General features: G+C 36.7%; 4 protein-coding genes across 4 annotated transcripts; 3 read left to right on the top strand and 1 right to left on the bottom strand.

Moving 5' to 3' along the window:
• Nucleotides 1-436: 436 nt before the first annotated feature.
• Nucleotides 437-2593, top strand: LOC122583728. Its single transcript, XM_043756104.1, has one exon. The coding sequence runs from the start codon at nucleotides 437-439 to the stop codon at nucleotides 2591-2593; it is 2157 nt and encodes a 718-aa protein (XP_043612039.1).
• Nucleotides 2594-3945: 1352 nt separating this feature from the next.
• Nucleotides 3946-5580, top strand: LOC122583727. The gene has a single exon (XM_043756103.1). The coding sequence runs from the start codon at nucleotides 3946-3948 to the stop codon at nucleotides 5578-5580; it is 1635 nt and encodes a 544-aa protein (XP_043612038.1).
• Nucleotides 5581-8113: 2533 nt separating this feature from the next.
• On the top strand, nucleotides 8114-11213 carry LOC122583726. Its single transcript, XM_043756102.1, has 4 exons — nucleotides 8114-9726; nucleotides 9819-10209; nucleotides 10897-10998; nucleotides 11058-11213. The coding sequence occupies exons 1-4, from the start codon at nucleotides 8114-8116 to the stop codon at nucleotides 11211-11213; spliced, it is 2262 nt and encodes a 753-aa protein (XP_043612037.1).
• A 1365-nt stretch (nucleotides 11214-12578) lies between these two features.
• Nucleotides 12579-12969, bottom strand: LOC122583725 (uncharacterized mitochondrial protein AtMg00810-like). Its single transcript, XM_043756100.1, has 2 exons — nucleotides 12802-12969; nucleotides 12579-12737 (listed from the first exon to the last, which is right to left on the bottom strand). Exons 1-2 carry the CDS (start codon nucleotides 12967-12969, stop codon nucleotides 12579-12581), a joined length of 327 nt encoding a protein of 108 aa, XP_043612035.1.
• Between the last annotated feature and the right edge of the window lie 282 nt (nucleotides 12970-13251).

Raw genomic sequence — 13251 nt, 5'->3', positions numbered from 1 at the left:
TCTCTCCGCCATATATAAATCATTTTATCTTAAAAACCATATATCGAAAAATTATACAAATTATATGGGTGTTCTTAAAATTTCATGCTCCTTCATTAGAGAGGTCATTCGATATACTTTCGACAAATTCTTAAATCCGAGGGCAGCCCGTACAGCTAAGGGCGGAATCCGTCATGTAGATCACCCCATCACCACCACCGCCATCACCTCCATCACTGTCGCAACGCGCGGGTACATTTCTCTCGTTTATCAGAAATTAGATTTCCAATAATTTCGTTTCATGATATATGCGTTTACTTTTAGGTCCACTACGTATATCATTTTCCCAAGCAGTGATGACCCACAAACAAACATATACTAATGTATATCAAACAATAATATCTTTGCAACATTTTAATACTCATAGAATTCTGTATTTGATCTGCAAGCATCGATCATGTGGCATGCCAAGGATGCCATGCCATGGGTGGGCATGTATATCTGTGCAGCATCTTTACTCTGTACTCTTGCAATGGCAGCAGATGTTTTCCACGGCTTTAGACAAGGGAAACTATGGTTTCCATGCAGGTTTTTCACTCTCAATGCAGCTTCTGTCACAGTGATTGCCATAGCAATGAAGCTACTAGTAGATCTAGGTGCAATCACAAATGATGACGTCAAAGCAAGACTAGGCAGCATTTTGTTCTTGGTCACCATGGTAGCCAATTTTCTCCCGTCTTTAGGGCTTATGGGGGACAAAGAACTTCTCATTAACATCATAGCCTTGGGTATTCTGTTAATCACCATAATTGTTAATGAATGGATCCTAACTGTTTCATGGGTGGAGAGTGCTTTTACTGGTATGCTCATGCTGCCTTGTTTATTGGCATTTTCGGTAGCCTTGACAGTCCCGGCATCTAGAAGAAACTTACAACTACAGTACAAGGAGTTGCGCAGATCAGGTTCTAATCAGGAGGGGATGAGTTTCTCTTACGGGGAGCTTATTAATTATGTTAAGATGTATTGGGTGATGGCGGAAACAGGTAACCCCCAATTTGTGATAGCTTGTTCGCAGATTTCTTCTACTTTTGGAGTTTTATGTTTAGCCACTGCCATCTTGTTTTTATATACATATATCTGGTGTATATATAAAATCTCTTCATATCCTAGTGCACAATCAGAGTATACGTGGTCAATTGAGCTTATTTTTTATGTACAATTAAGTGGGGTTTTAGTAGGTTGTATAGCGCCAGTTTCTAGATGTTTAACCGTCATCAGTTATTTCAAGTCTTCTAAGAAATGGAGCATGAACCATATAAACGTGTTCAAAGTTGAGAAACAATGGATAGAAAGACTTCAGAAATGGAAGCGCATTCATGTTCGTTCACATATTCCAAGCCGCCATAGCAAAAAGGTTTTCCATATGGTAAAAAACATGATTTTGAACATTTGTATTGCATTTCAAATAGTGGCTGCAGTTTTATGTAAAACGATGTGTCTTGTTCCTAGATGCTTTTTGATCTTCTTCTTTTACTGTTGGTATTTTGGTAAATCATTATCGAAAAGGTTTAAATGGGGGCCAAGAAAATCCAATGGCTATGTATCTGAAGAAGAGGCGGAAAAATACAATAAGTATGTTCTACTAGCTGAAGAAGAGGCGGAGCTTTCAGGGAAAATATTGACAAATATGCTTAGATCTGTAGATAAACTTATTAAAGTATCTGCAGAGAAAGAGCCGGCAAATCTTATGAGGCTTCTAGATTATTCTAAAGGATTCAGTGGAGTAGTAGAGTTTGACAGTGATGAAGTCCCACCTGTATATCATGAAGAAACTCAAAATTGTTGGAGCCTAGTAGCAGTAACACTGACGACTATTGCAATTGCGCTTCCTAACATTTTAAATAGCCATGTCAAAGAATTACTTGCTAGTATGCGGGAAGGACTCCAAATCATAAGAAATATTGAAGAAACCCTCAATGATAATGCCGACTTGGTAGAGGCCAGGAAAGTAGCTAGACTTTTGTGGACAGAAGTTGAAGTATACAACAAGTGGCTACAAATTGACCTTCAAAAGAAGTTTAGCAAGTCAAAATCAACAAAGAAGATTCTTCAATGGTTGGGTGATGAAGCAGTCAAAAATGTGATAGAGTTCAAGAGCTGCAAAAAAGGAAGTCTAAATCGCTCGGTTCATAATTTTATTGCTTCTAGTTCAATGTATAGAATTAGTCGAACCATACTACTCCACTGCAATAAGCAAGAAAATTGGCCAAATGATGGTGATCTTTTTGAGTGGATATCAACAGTAATTGCAGATGTGCTATGTGCTTGTTTTACCAACTTACCACGTGTCATAAAAATGAAGTGTCATCATGAGGCAATAGAGAAAAGGGGGGAGAACATTTGGATTGCTGCTGAGCTTCTTGGTAAATCCAAAAAGATTCTAGAGATCCTTGAAGAACGCCAACTTCCATATTTAGATTTAGACTCGATGGCCTATATCAATAAGTGGCGAGCTTTGCCAAATAGTCAGACACTTAGCCGTTGTACTTCTTCAACCAGAGTTCAGCTTACTTCTTCAAGATCTAATGAATTGCTCATGGTAACTGTCCTATAATAAGTAGATGTATTTTTGTTGTCCAGTGACTGTTGTACTTCAACCAGGTTGTGTAGCTTCATGTCTTTATGTTTCTATATGATTTGATAGTCCAATGTCACTTTTAGTTTCTCGCTAGTTTTTCCAATGTCACCCGTCCTTCCTTTCTAGTCCATTCTATTGAAACATGCAGCTTATAAGTTTCTTTTTTTATTTTTTACAATAGGTGGATTATAAGGCATGAAAGACATATCTATTTTACTTTTCTAATAACAAGTTTGGATGTAATAAAACCCAGGATTCTCGAAAAATCCCTATTAATCTACCCCTACAAACGTAGAAAGTGAGACTAATGTAGATCAGATTGTAGGACAAGTATTTAGCTGGAAACTCTATCACAAAAAATAACCATATTCATACACACAGGAAGCCAAACTCTTTTTTGACAAACAAAAAAAATCTTAATATATAGCAAATGAAACCGCTGCCGGTAAAGAGTGTAATACTATACATGACAATAAATAGATACCTAACATTAGTTCAGAATCTGGGTTGTGAGCAACTTTCCCAACAGTAGTCTTTTAGCACCAATTACATCCATTGAGAATAGGCTTTCAAAAAAGAAGCAAATTTTCCATCAGAACGAAAACAATCAAGAAATGCAGCCTTGAAGCAGAAGTAAAAAGGTCCAAAGAACTTGTATAAACACCGCGCTCTGATGACAACAATAATGAATCTTCGACTTCGAGCAGTTCTTCATGCTAAACTGCCAGCTGAATCAGAACAAGGGAGGACTGGGTGGGGTTGATTTAACAAAAAGATTCTCGAAGATCAACTGTACAAAAACATAACCTTTCTTGAAGGTAGCCTGCTTACTTTATAGCCAACATTACAAATCCAAACAGAACTACGGTAAGATCTATGGAAATCCCTAGTTCCCTGGTGAACTTATGCGGTAATCATATGGTAAGATTCATGGAAATACCCAGATTCCCTGGAAGTATGCAGGGATCATCATAGTTTCTTAGGCAAATTGTAGGTTTTCTTTAGGAATCTAGAAGCTGTGTCATCATTTCTATAGCACAAAACACGTAAGAGAGTGTTTGGGTCAGATGAGCTCCACTGACCTGAAGTTGCGGGTAATGGAAGTCGGGATTTGGCAGATGACCCGTAAATCTCTAGAGTCAAACGCCTGAATCGCTCAATAATAGTCTCAGTTTCAGTTCGAAAAAGTGGAAGAACATCTCTTGCTGTAGTTGAGAACTTATTTATTACATCCATTGGCAACCCATCACCGTTAGCCCAAAATAGATCCTTAAGGGACTTAAAGTCGTCTTCGATAAGTTGACAATCTTGATGGGTAAAAGAACGTGATGGGCCACCAGCAAGTAAAACCAACAAGAAGCCTTCAAAAGATGCAACATATAGTAAATTTCTTCTTTAGTGCTTTTACTCCTATACTCGCGTCGTTACATTGTCTGTTGGCATTTTCGGTAGCATTGACAGTTCCAGCATCTAGAAGAAATATAGAATTACAGTACAAGGAGTTGCGCGGATTGGCTTCAAATCATGAAGAAATGAATTTCTCTTACGAAGATCTTGTTAATTATGTTAAAATGCATTGGATGATGGCAGAAAAAGGTGACCCCCAATTTGCGATAGCTTGTTCACAGATTTCTTTTTCTTTTGGGGCTATATGTTCAGCTTTTGCCATCGGTGCCATCTCTTCGCTTATATCTCCATACTTTCCTCACGCGGGATCATCCGATTATAAGTGGTCAATCAAGATTATTATTTATGTACAACAAGTTGGGGTTTTTCTAGGCTGTTTAGCACCAATATCTAGATGTTTTTCCGTTACCAGTTATGTCAAGCCTTCTAAGAAATGGAGCAAGAACCATCTAAACGTCTTCAAAGTTGAAAAACAATGGATAGAAAGACTTGAGCAATGGAAACGCATCCACGTCCGTTCTCATATCCCAGGGCGCCATTGCAAAAAGGTTTTCCACCTGGTCAAAAACATGATTTTGAACATTTGTATTGCACTACAGATCGTGGCTGCAGTTATATGTAAAACGTTTTGTCTTGTTCCTAGATGTTTCCTGATCTTATTCTTTTATTGTTGGTATCTCTGCAAATTATTATTGAAAAGGTTTAAATGGGGGTCAAAAAATGACTACGTAAGTGAAGAAGAGGTGGAAAAAGCCAAGTATGTTATGCTAGCTGAAGAAGAGGCGAACCTTTCAGAGAGAATATTGACAAATATGCTTCAATCTATAACTAAGCTTATTAAAGTATCTGCAGAGAAGGAGCCGAAAAATCTTATGAAGCTTCTAGATAAATCTACAGGATTCAATGGAGTAATAAAGTTCGACAATGATGAAGTCCCTCCTCTATATCCTGAAGAAGTCCAGAATTGTTGGAGCCTAGTAGCGGTAACGTTAATGACTATTGCAATCGCACTTCCTAACATTTCAAATAGCCATGTCAAAGAATTACTTGCTAGTATGCGGGAAGGACTCCAAATTGTAAGAAATATTGAAGAAACCCTCAATGAAAATGCTGACTTCGTAGGTGCGAGAAAAGCAGCTAGACGTTTGTGGAAAGACGTTGAGTTATACAACAAGTGGCTACATATTGATCTTCAACAGAAGTTTAGCAAGTCAAAATCAACAAAGAAGATTCTTCAATGGTTGGGTGATGAAGCAGTCAAAAATGTGATAGATTTCAAGAGCTGCAAAAAAGGAAGTTTGAATCGCTCGGTTCATAATTTTATTGCTTCTAGTTCCATGTATAGAATTAGTCAAACCATACTACTTCACTGCAATAAGCAAGATAATTGGCCAAATGATGGAGAACTTTTTGAGTGGATGTCAACAATGATTGCAGATGTGTTATGTGCTTGCTTTACTAACTTACCACGTGTCATAAAAATGAAGTGTCATCACGATGCAACAGAGAAAAGGGGGGACACCATTCAGATTGCTGCGCAGCTTCTTGGTAAATGAAAAAAGATTCTTAAGATCCTAAATGACCGCCAGCTCCCAAATTTAGATGTGGACTCGATGGTCTATATAGATAAGTGGAAAGCTTTGCCAAAGAGTGAGATAACTAACCTTTGTGCATCTTCAACAGGAGTTCATCTAAGTCCTTTTAGTTCCAATGATTCACTTATAGTCTCTGTTGTGAAATAAATGTCTCACAACAAATGTGTTAGTGTGGATGTATTTTTTGTTATTGTCTATCATAGATGTAGTAAGTGTGTAAGCATGGATGTAGTTTTCTAAATGAAAAGCTTAAAGCTACAGCTGAGAATTCATATTTTTCACAACTGCTGCAGCAACTATTTCCTATAAGGAACTCAACATTTTTCAAAACCAATAACTCCGCACCATCCCTGACTGATTTGCCACCTTAGCTGCAATGGAATACCAAGATTCCTTGGTGATTTATGCAGGGGTCATCATAGTTTCTTAGGCAAATTGTAGGTTTCTCAAGGAATTTAGAACCTGCGTCGTCATTTCTATAGCACAAAACACGTAAGATTCACTGACCTGAAGTTGCAAGCAAAGGAAAATAGTGTCACTTTCAGTTCTAAATGTGGGAGAACATCTCTTGCTGGAGTTGAAAAATTATCTAGTTATTACATCCATTGGCAACCCGTCACCATTAGCCCAGAATGTATAGATCCTTAAGGGACTTAAAGTCGTCTTCTATAGCTTGACAGTCTTGACGGGTAAAAGAACGGTGATGGGCCACTGGCCAGCAGCTAAAACCGACAAGAACCCTTCAAAAGATGCTTTCATTATTATTTCAAAAACTCAACGTGTTCAGTCTACCATCAAACTCTGCAATAAACATCAGGTTCTGTTGTAGGTCTTGAAGGAAGGGTTGGATTTTCTTCAACCATGGCTAACAATGAAGATTCCACCGCCGTTTCCAAATTGTCTTCAATATAGAAATCCCCAGTCGTTTATCGGAACGAGGTGGACCATGGATGAACCCGAACCCAACAAACAACCAACCACGTCTGATATCAACCATAACTTAAACATTCAAGCTGTAAGTATATACATATATATGTAAAAATAACACATACCCGGCCACTTTCCAATATTTACTAACTTTTTACAAAAATTAAAATTATTTAAGACCATTAGGTTTGAATGACTCGTTGCCACAACCACGAAGCATCCATTAGCAGCCGGGCCACTAGTCCCACTAAATGGTGTGGGTTTGTGGTCAAATAGAGAACGAATTCTACACTAACAAAAAACGAACCAAATCGACTAATTTGACCAAACCAAAGTTATTTAACTAAACAAAAGTAAAGTATCCAATCATTAGGGGCCGTGGACCGAATGAGAGTTAATGGCCCAATAGGAGCCCAAGAAAAGGCCATAGGCTAGTGTGTACTAATTTATGCAACATTTATTTTAAAACAACAATAGATGTTATATCCATATATAAACATAGCAGAATTATTATTTTAAAAAATAAAAATAGCAAAATCATAATATAATATCAAAATAACTGCATATTATTAAAAAAAAAAAAAAAATTTCAAATGTTCATGCCTCTAATAAAAAACCGGAACATAGGTTGTCATCATATTACTCTTGTGTCTAAACCGCCCATACAACTCACGTATAACCAATCGATGGTTGGGTGATAGAAATTTGGTTAACTCGATATAGTTTGGTCAAGTTCTACAATTATGCAAGAACCGGCCACTTTTTGTTCTAATAGGGTCAATGTTAACATAATCAATTAAACATCTACACTTTACATAATTTTTTTCTTATTGGATGGACAACATGAATAGTATATTTGACTAATATTCGTTTTGTAAGAATGCGTCCAAATGTTGGCATTTAGTCGTTATTGCTAGGAAAGGGTCCACAAATTTCATTTCTATGTATGTGCCCATTTACTTTTGGTCAAGCTTACACTTGGTCAAGTTTACTAATTATATGTAATTTCTGTTTTATCGTTTATTTAGCATTCTCAATAAAATGTGGATATGCTTTTTTCTACAATTAGTCATATTTATATTACTGTGAACAACTTAGATAACTTTAATAATTAAGAAACGGGAAAAGTTAGTGAATGTATACAAACAAGTATATTAATTTGTTATATTACTTCCGACTTTTATGTTAAAATAAGTTAGATAACATCTAATATCATTCGATAGTTGTATATTAATTAATAAGGACACCCCGACCTGTTTCCATGTGGCTATTATTTATCAGAAAATGAATTTCCAAGAATTTCATTTCATGATGTGTTTACTTTAATTTAGTAGTAGTAGTTGTTGTTGCTGATGATGATGATGCGTTTACTTTCAGTTCAATATATAATGTGCTATATATGCAATATAAGTCAACCTTATTCATTCCAGCTTTCTTCACCATATAGGTAATGAAACAAATTTGAAATTAGCCATTCCAAAAAAAAGGTAATGAAACAAATAGCTTTGCAACACTTTATAATATTCATAGAATTTTGATTACTTACCAAAGCATCATGATTGAACCCATGGAATTCATGCCATGGGTGGGGCTGTATATTTGTGCAGCATCTTTAGTATGTACACTTGCAATGGCAGCAGATGTTTTTAATGGCTTTAGACTAGGGAAACTGTGGTTTCCATGCCGGTTTTTCACTGTCAATGCGGTTTCAATCACGGTGATTGCCATAGCAATGAAGCTACTAGTAGATCTAAGCGCAAACACAGAGGATGACGATAATGCAAAGGATGCCAGCATATTTTTTTTGGTCACCATGGTAGCCAGTTTTCTTCCTTCTTTGGGGCTTATGGGTGACAAAGAACTTCTCATTAACATCATAGCCTTTGGTATTCTATTAATCACCATACTTGTTAATATATCGGTGGTGGGTGGTTTAATTGGTGTATACGTGTTACCTTGTCTGTTGGCATTCTCGGTAGCTTTGACAGTTCCAGCATCTAGAAGGAACTTAGAACTACAGTACAAGGGGTTACGCAGATTGGCTTCAAATCATGACGAGATAAATTTCTCTTACGAAGAGCTTGCTCATTATGTTAAAATGCATTGGATGATGGCAGAAACAGGTGACCCCCAATTTGCGATAGCTTGTTCACAGATTTCTTTTTCTTTTGTGGCTATATGTTCATATTTTGCCATCAGTGCCGTCATTTCACTTAGATATCCATACTTCCCTGATAGAGATGCATCTGATTATCAGTGGTCAATCAAGATTATTTTTTATGTGCAATATGTTGGGGTTTTACTAGGCTGTGTAGCACCAATATCTAGATGTTTTACTGTTACCAGTTATCTCAAGCCTTCTAAGAAATGGAGCAAGAACCATCTAAACGTGTTCAAAGTTGAAAAACAATGGATAGAAAGACTTGAGCAATGGAAACGCATCCACGTCCGTTCTCATATCCCAGGGCGCCATTGCAAAAAGGTTTTCCACCTGGTCAAAAACATGATTTTGAACATTTGTATTGCACTACAGATCGTGGCTGCAGTTATATGTAAAATGATTTGCCTTCTTCCTAGATGTTTCCTGATCTTATTCTTTTATTGTTGGTATCTCTGCAAATTATTATTGAAAAGGTTTAAATGGGGGTCAAAAAATGACTACATAAGTGAAGAAGAGGTGGAAAAATATGCCAAGTATGTTATGCTAGCCGAAGAAGAGGCGAACCTTTCAGAGAGAATATTGACAAATATGCTTCGATCTATAACTAAACTTATTAAAGTATCTACAGAGAAGGAGCCGAAAAATCTTATGAAGCTAATTCTAGATAAATCTACTGGATTCAATGGAGTAATAAAGTTCGACAATGATGAAGTCCCTCCTCTATATCCTGAAGAAACCCAGAATTGTTGGAGCCTAGTAGCGGTAACGTTAATGACTATTGCAATTGCACTTCCTAACATTTCAAATAGACATGTCAAAGAATTACTTGCTAGTATGCGAGAAGGACTCCAAATCGTAAGAAATATTGAAGAAACCCTCAATGATAATGCTGAATTGGTAGGTGCGAGAAAAGCAGCTAGACATTTGTGGACAGAAGTTGAATTATACAACAAGTGGCTACATATTGATCTTCAAAAGAAGTTTAGCAAGTCAAAGTCAACAAACCAGATTCTTCAATGGTTGGTGATGAAGCAGTCAAAAATGTGATAGAGTTTAAAAGCTGCAAAAACGGAAGTTTGAACCGCTCTGTTCATAATTTTATTGCTTCCAGTTCCATGTATAGAATTAGTCAAACCATACTTCTCCACTGTAATACGCAAGAAAATTGGCCAAATGATGGGGAACTTTTTGAGTGGATATCAACAATAATTGCGGACATATTCTGTGCTTGCTTTACCAACTTACCAAGTGTCATAAAAATGAAGTGTCATCACGATGCAATAGAGAAAAGGAGAGACAGTATTCAGATTGCTGCTCGGCTTCTTGGTAAATCCAAAAAGATTCTTGAGATCCTCGAAGATCGCCAACTTCCAAATTTAGATATAGACTCGATGGCCTATATCAATAAGTGGCGAGCTTTGCCAAATAGTCAAACACCTAACCGTTGTACTTCTTCAACCAGAGTTCAGCTTACTTCTTCAAGATCTAGTGATTTGCTCATGGTAACTGTCGTGTAATATGTATGGATGTTTTTTTGTTGTGTATCGTGGAAGTTTTTTTTTTTTAGGTTGTCTAGCTTCATGTATTGTGTTATATGATTTGATAGTCCAATGTAATTATTTTTAGTTCCTGGCTACTTATTTCCAATGATACTCATCTTTTTTATCCCTTCTGGTCTATTCTGATTAAAGACTTGCAGTTTATATCTTATTTTATAATTATTAAAATAGGTGGAATATAAGGCATGAAAGGCATATCTATCTTGATCTTCAAGTTGATTTGACCTTTAACAGGTTCCAAAGTTCGTTAGCTATATAACAAAACATTACTGATAATATTGTCGTTATGCTTCCTGTTTTCTAGGTCAGGTACTTTGAGATAGGCGCGTTTATCTTTGTTGGACTCTTCATCTTTTTTTGACAATGGCAACAAACTCAGCCATCTTGAATTTAGATTGAGTAAAAGGGTAAATGAGAGAGGTTCCTATTCAGGCTATACCTAGGGAAAGCATTTAAAGCTGAGCCATTGGCTCTAACGTTTGCGACTATGCTGCCCAACGAGTAATTACTGGACCATCTCCTAGATTAGTTTCACCCAACCATCTCCGAGACTATTTCTCTGGCAATCCCAAAGTTTAAACCCAACACTCTTTTGCTTGAGAATTCATATTTTTTATTAATCTGTTGCAGCAAAAATTTCCTATAAGGAACTCAACATTTCTCAAAACCAATAGCTCCGCACCATCCCATATTGATTCGCCACCTTCGTTCCAATTGCCTGCCCTCGGCAAGGTCCGCTACCTCTGGCATATGGTTCCAATTGCTAAATGTTTTGAAACGACCAAATGTAGAATTTTAGCATGATGATTAATGCAAGAACTCAAGCCAATTACATCATAGAGATTTTGATGACCAAACTCATGTTAATGAGCAGAAACTTGGAGTTGGACAAGTATTTGGCTGGAATTTCCAACACAAAAGATAACCGTATTGATTCACAGAAGTAACCAAACTCTTTTGAAAAACTAAAAATCTTAATATATTAGCAAACAAAACCGCTGCCACTGAAGAGTATAATACTACACATGACCATAAATAAATTCCTAACATTAATGTAGAATCTATCGAGAATAGGCTTTCAAAAAAGACGCAACTTTTCCATTAGAATAAAAACAATCAACAAATGCAACCGTATAGCAGAAGTAAAAACGTCCAAAGAGCTTATATAAACACCGCTCTCTAATGACAACAATAACGAATCTTCAACTTCGAGCAGTTCTTCATGCTAAACTGCAAGCTAAATCAGAACAAGTGAAAACTGGGTGATTTATGGAATACCCAGATTCCCTGGTAATTTATGCAGGGGTCATCATAGTTTATCTTAGGCAAATTGTAGGTTTTCTTTAGGAATATAGAAGCTGCGTCATCATTTCTATAGCACAAAACACGTAAGAGTCACTGACCTGAAGTTGCAGGCAAAGGAAGTCGGGATTAGGCAGATGACACATACATCTCTACTAGAGTCAAACACCTGAATCCCTCAATAACATCTCTTGCTGGAGTTGAAAATATAATTATTTATTACATCCATTGGCAACCCGTCGCCATTAGCCCAGAATGCATGTATAGAGCCTAAAGGGACTTAATGTCGTCTTCGCTAGCTTGACAGTCTTAATTGATGGGTAAAAGAACGTGATGGGCCACTGGCCAACAGCTAGAACCGACAAGAACCCTTAAAACGATGCTTTCATTATTATTTCAGAAACTCAATGTGTTCGGTCTACCATCAATTTCTGCAATAAAAATCAAGTTCTGTTGTAGGTCCTCAAGGAATGGTTGGATTGTCTCTTACACAAATGAATATGAATAATGAGTAATTTTCTTATTGAATAGATGAATTGATGATTTACAATGAACAAGAAGATTACAACTTATACTACAATCTGTAGCTTAATTATGGAAACTATTGTTGTAAATATGATGGGTGATAAGAACGAATTGATGGCTGTAATCTTTTATTATGGGAAATGATGTAGAGGTTGATCCCTTGCAATCTTCTTTTTAACACTCTCCCTCAAGTTGAATAGTGGGATTACCAAAATTTAACTTACTTAAACATTTGTTGAACATAGCCGTATATCAGCCAATTGATTATCAGATTTTACAAATGGTATTTTGATGATCCCATCTTCAAGCTTTTCTTTGATGAAATGCCAATCAATCTCTACATGTTCATTGGTTCTATCATGTTGGACCGGATTTTTCGAAATCTGAATTGCAACTTCATTATCACACATGACCTAAGTTGCTTCTTTTGGAGGGAACCCTACTTCAGTTAGAAGTTTTCGTATCCACAGAACTTCGGCTAGTCCTCAAGATATCCCTCTAAACTCAACTTCAGCACTTGACAAGGAAACCACTTTCTGTTTTTTACTTTTCCATGTAACTAAATTACCTCCTACCAGAGAGAAATATCTTGGTGTTGATCTTCTATTCCCTTTATCCCCAGCCCAATCGGCATATGTATACACCTGAATATTCAAGTGTCCATTTAGTCTAAGTAGAACTCCATGGCCAGTGGTCCCTTTGAGATACCTGACAATTCTTAAGATTGCATCCATGTGAGCTACCTATGGTTGGTGCATGAACTAACTTACCACCCCAACTGCATGTGATGTCTGGACAAGTGTGTGACAAATATGTCAAGTTTCCTACCAACCGTTGATACTTGTCTCTATCAGCTAGTTCAGCTTTCTCTTCCATAAACAGTTTCTAATTGACCATCATAGGAGTTCAGCTGGTTTGCAGTCAAGCATTCATATTTCTGCAAGTAGATCCAGAATATATTTTTTCTGACAGATAAAAATCCCATATTATGATCTAAGCACTTCAATTCCAAGAAAGTATTTCAATCTTCCTAAATCCTTCATCTCAAATTCTGTGAATAGTCCTCCTTTTAGCTTCTTAATTTCTTATTCATCATTCCCGGTGATAATCATATCATCAACATAGATTATCAGACATGTCACAAGGTTTCCTCTGTGT

Source organism: Erigeron canadensis, chromosome 9 (assembly GCF_010389155.1).
Source record: "Erigeron canadensis isolate Cc75 chromosome 9, C_canadensis_v1, whole genome shotgun sequence".
In the NCBI taxonomy this organism is placed as follows: Eukaryota; Viridiplantae; Streptophyta; class Magnoliopsida; order Asterales; family Asteraceae; genus Erigeron; species Erigeron canadensis.
This window is presented reverse-complemented; position numbering and strand designations above follow the sequence as displayed.

Bases quoted from the DNA above. Each gene is read 5' to 3' on its own strand.
- LOC122583728 (XM_043756104.1), top strand. From the start codon at position 437: ATGTGGCATGCCAAGGATGCCATGCCATGGGTGGGCATGTATATCTGT.
- LOC122583727 (XM_043756103.1), top strand. From the start codon at position 3,946: ATGGGCCACCAGCAAGTAAAACCAACAAGAAGCCTTCAAAAGATGCAA.
- LOC122583726 (XM_043756102.1), top strand. From the start codon at position 8,114: ATGGAATTCATGCCATGGGTGGGGCTGTATATTTGTGCAGCATCTTTA. The intron at 9,727-9,818 runs GTTGGTGATGAA...TATTGCTTCCAG, and splicing joins ACAAACCAGATTCTTCAATG to TTCCATGTATAGAATTAGTC. The intron at 10,210-10,896 runs GTAACTGTCGTG...AATCTGTTGCAG, and splicing joins GATCTAGTGATTTGCTCATG to CAAAAATTTCCTATAAGGAA.
- LOC122583725 (XM_043756100.1), bottom strand. From the start codon at position 12,969: ATGGAAGAGAAAGCTGAACTAGCTGATAGAGACAAGTATCAACGGTTG. The intron at 12,738-12,801 runs GTATCTCAAAGG...TTGAATATTCAG, and splicing joins GCAATCTTAAGAATTGTCAG to GTGTATACATATGCCGATTG.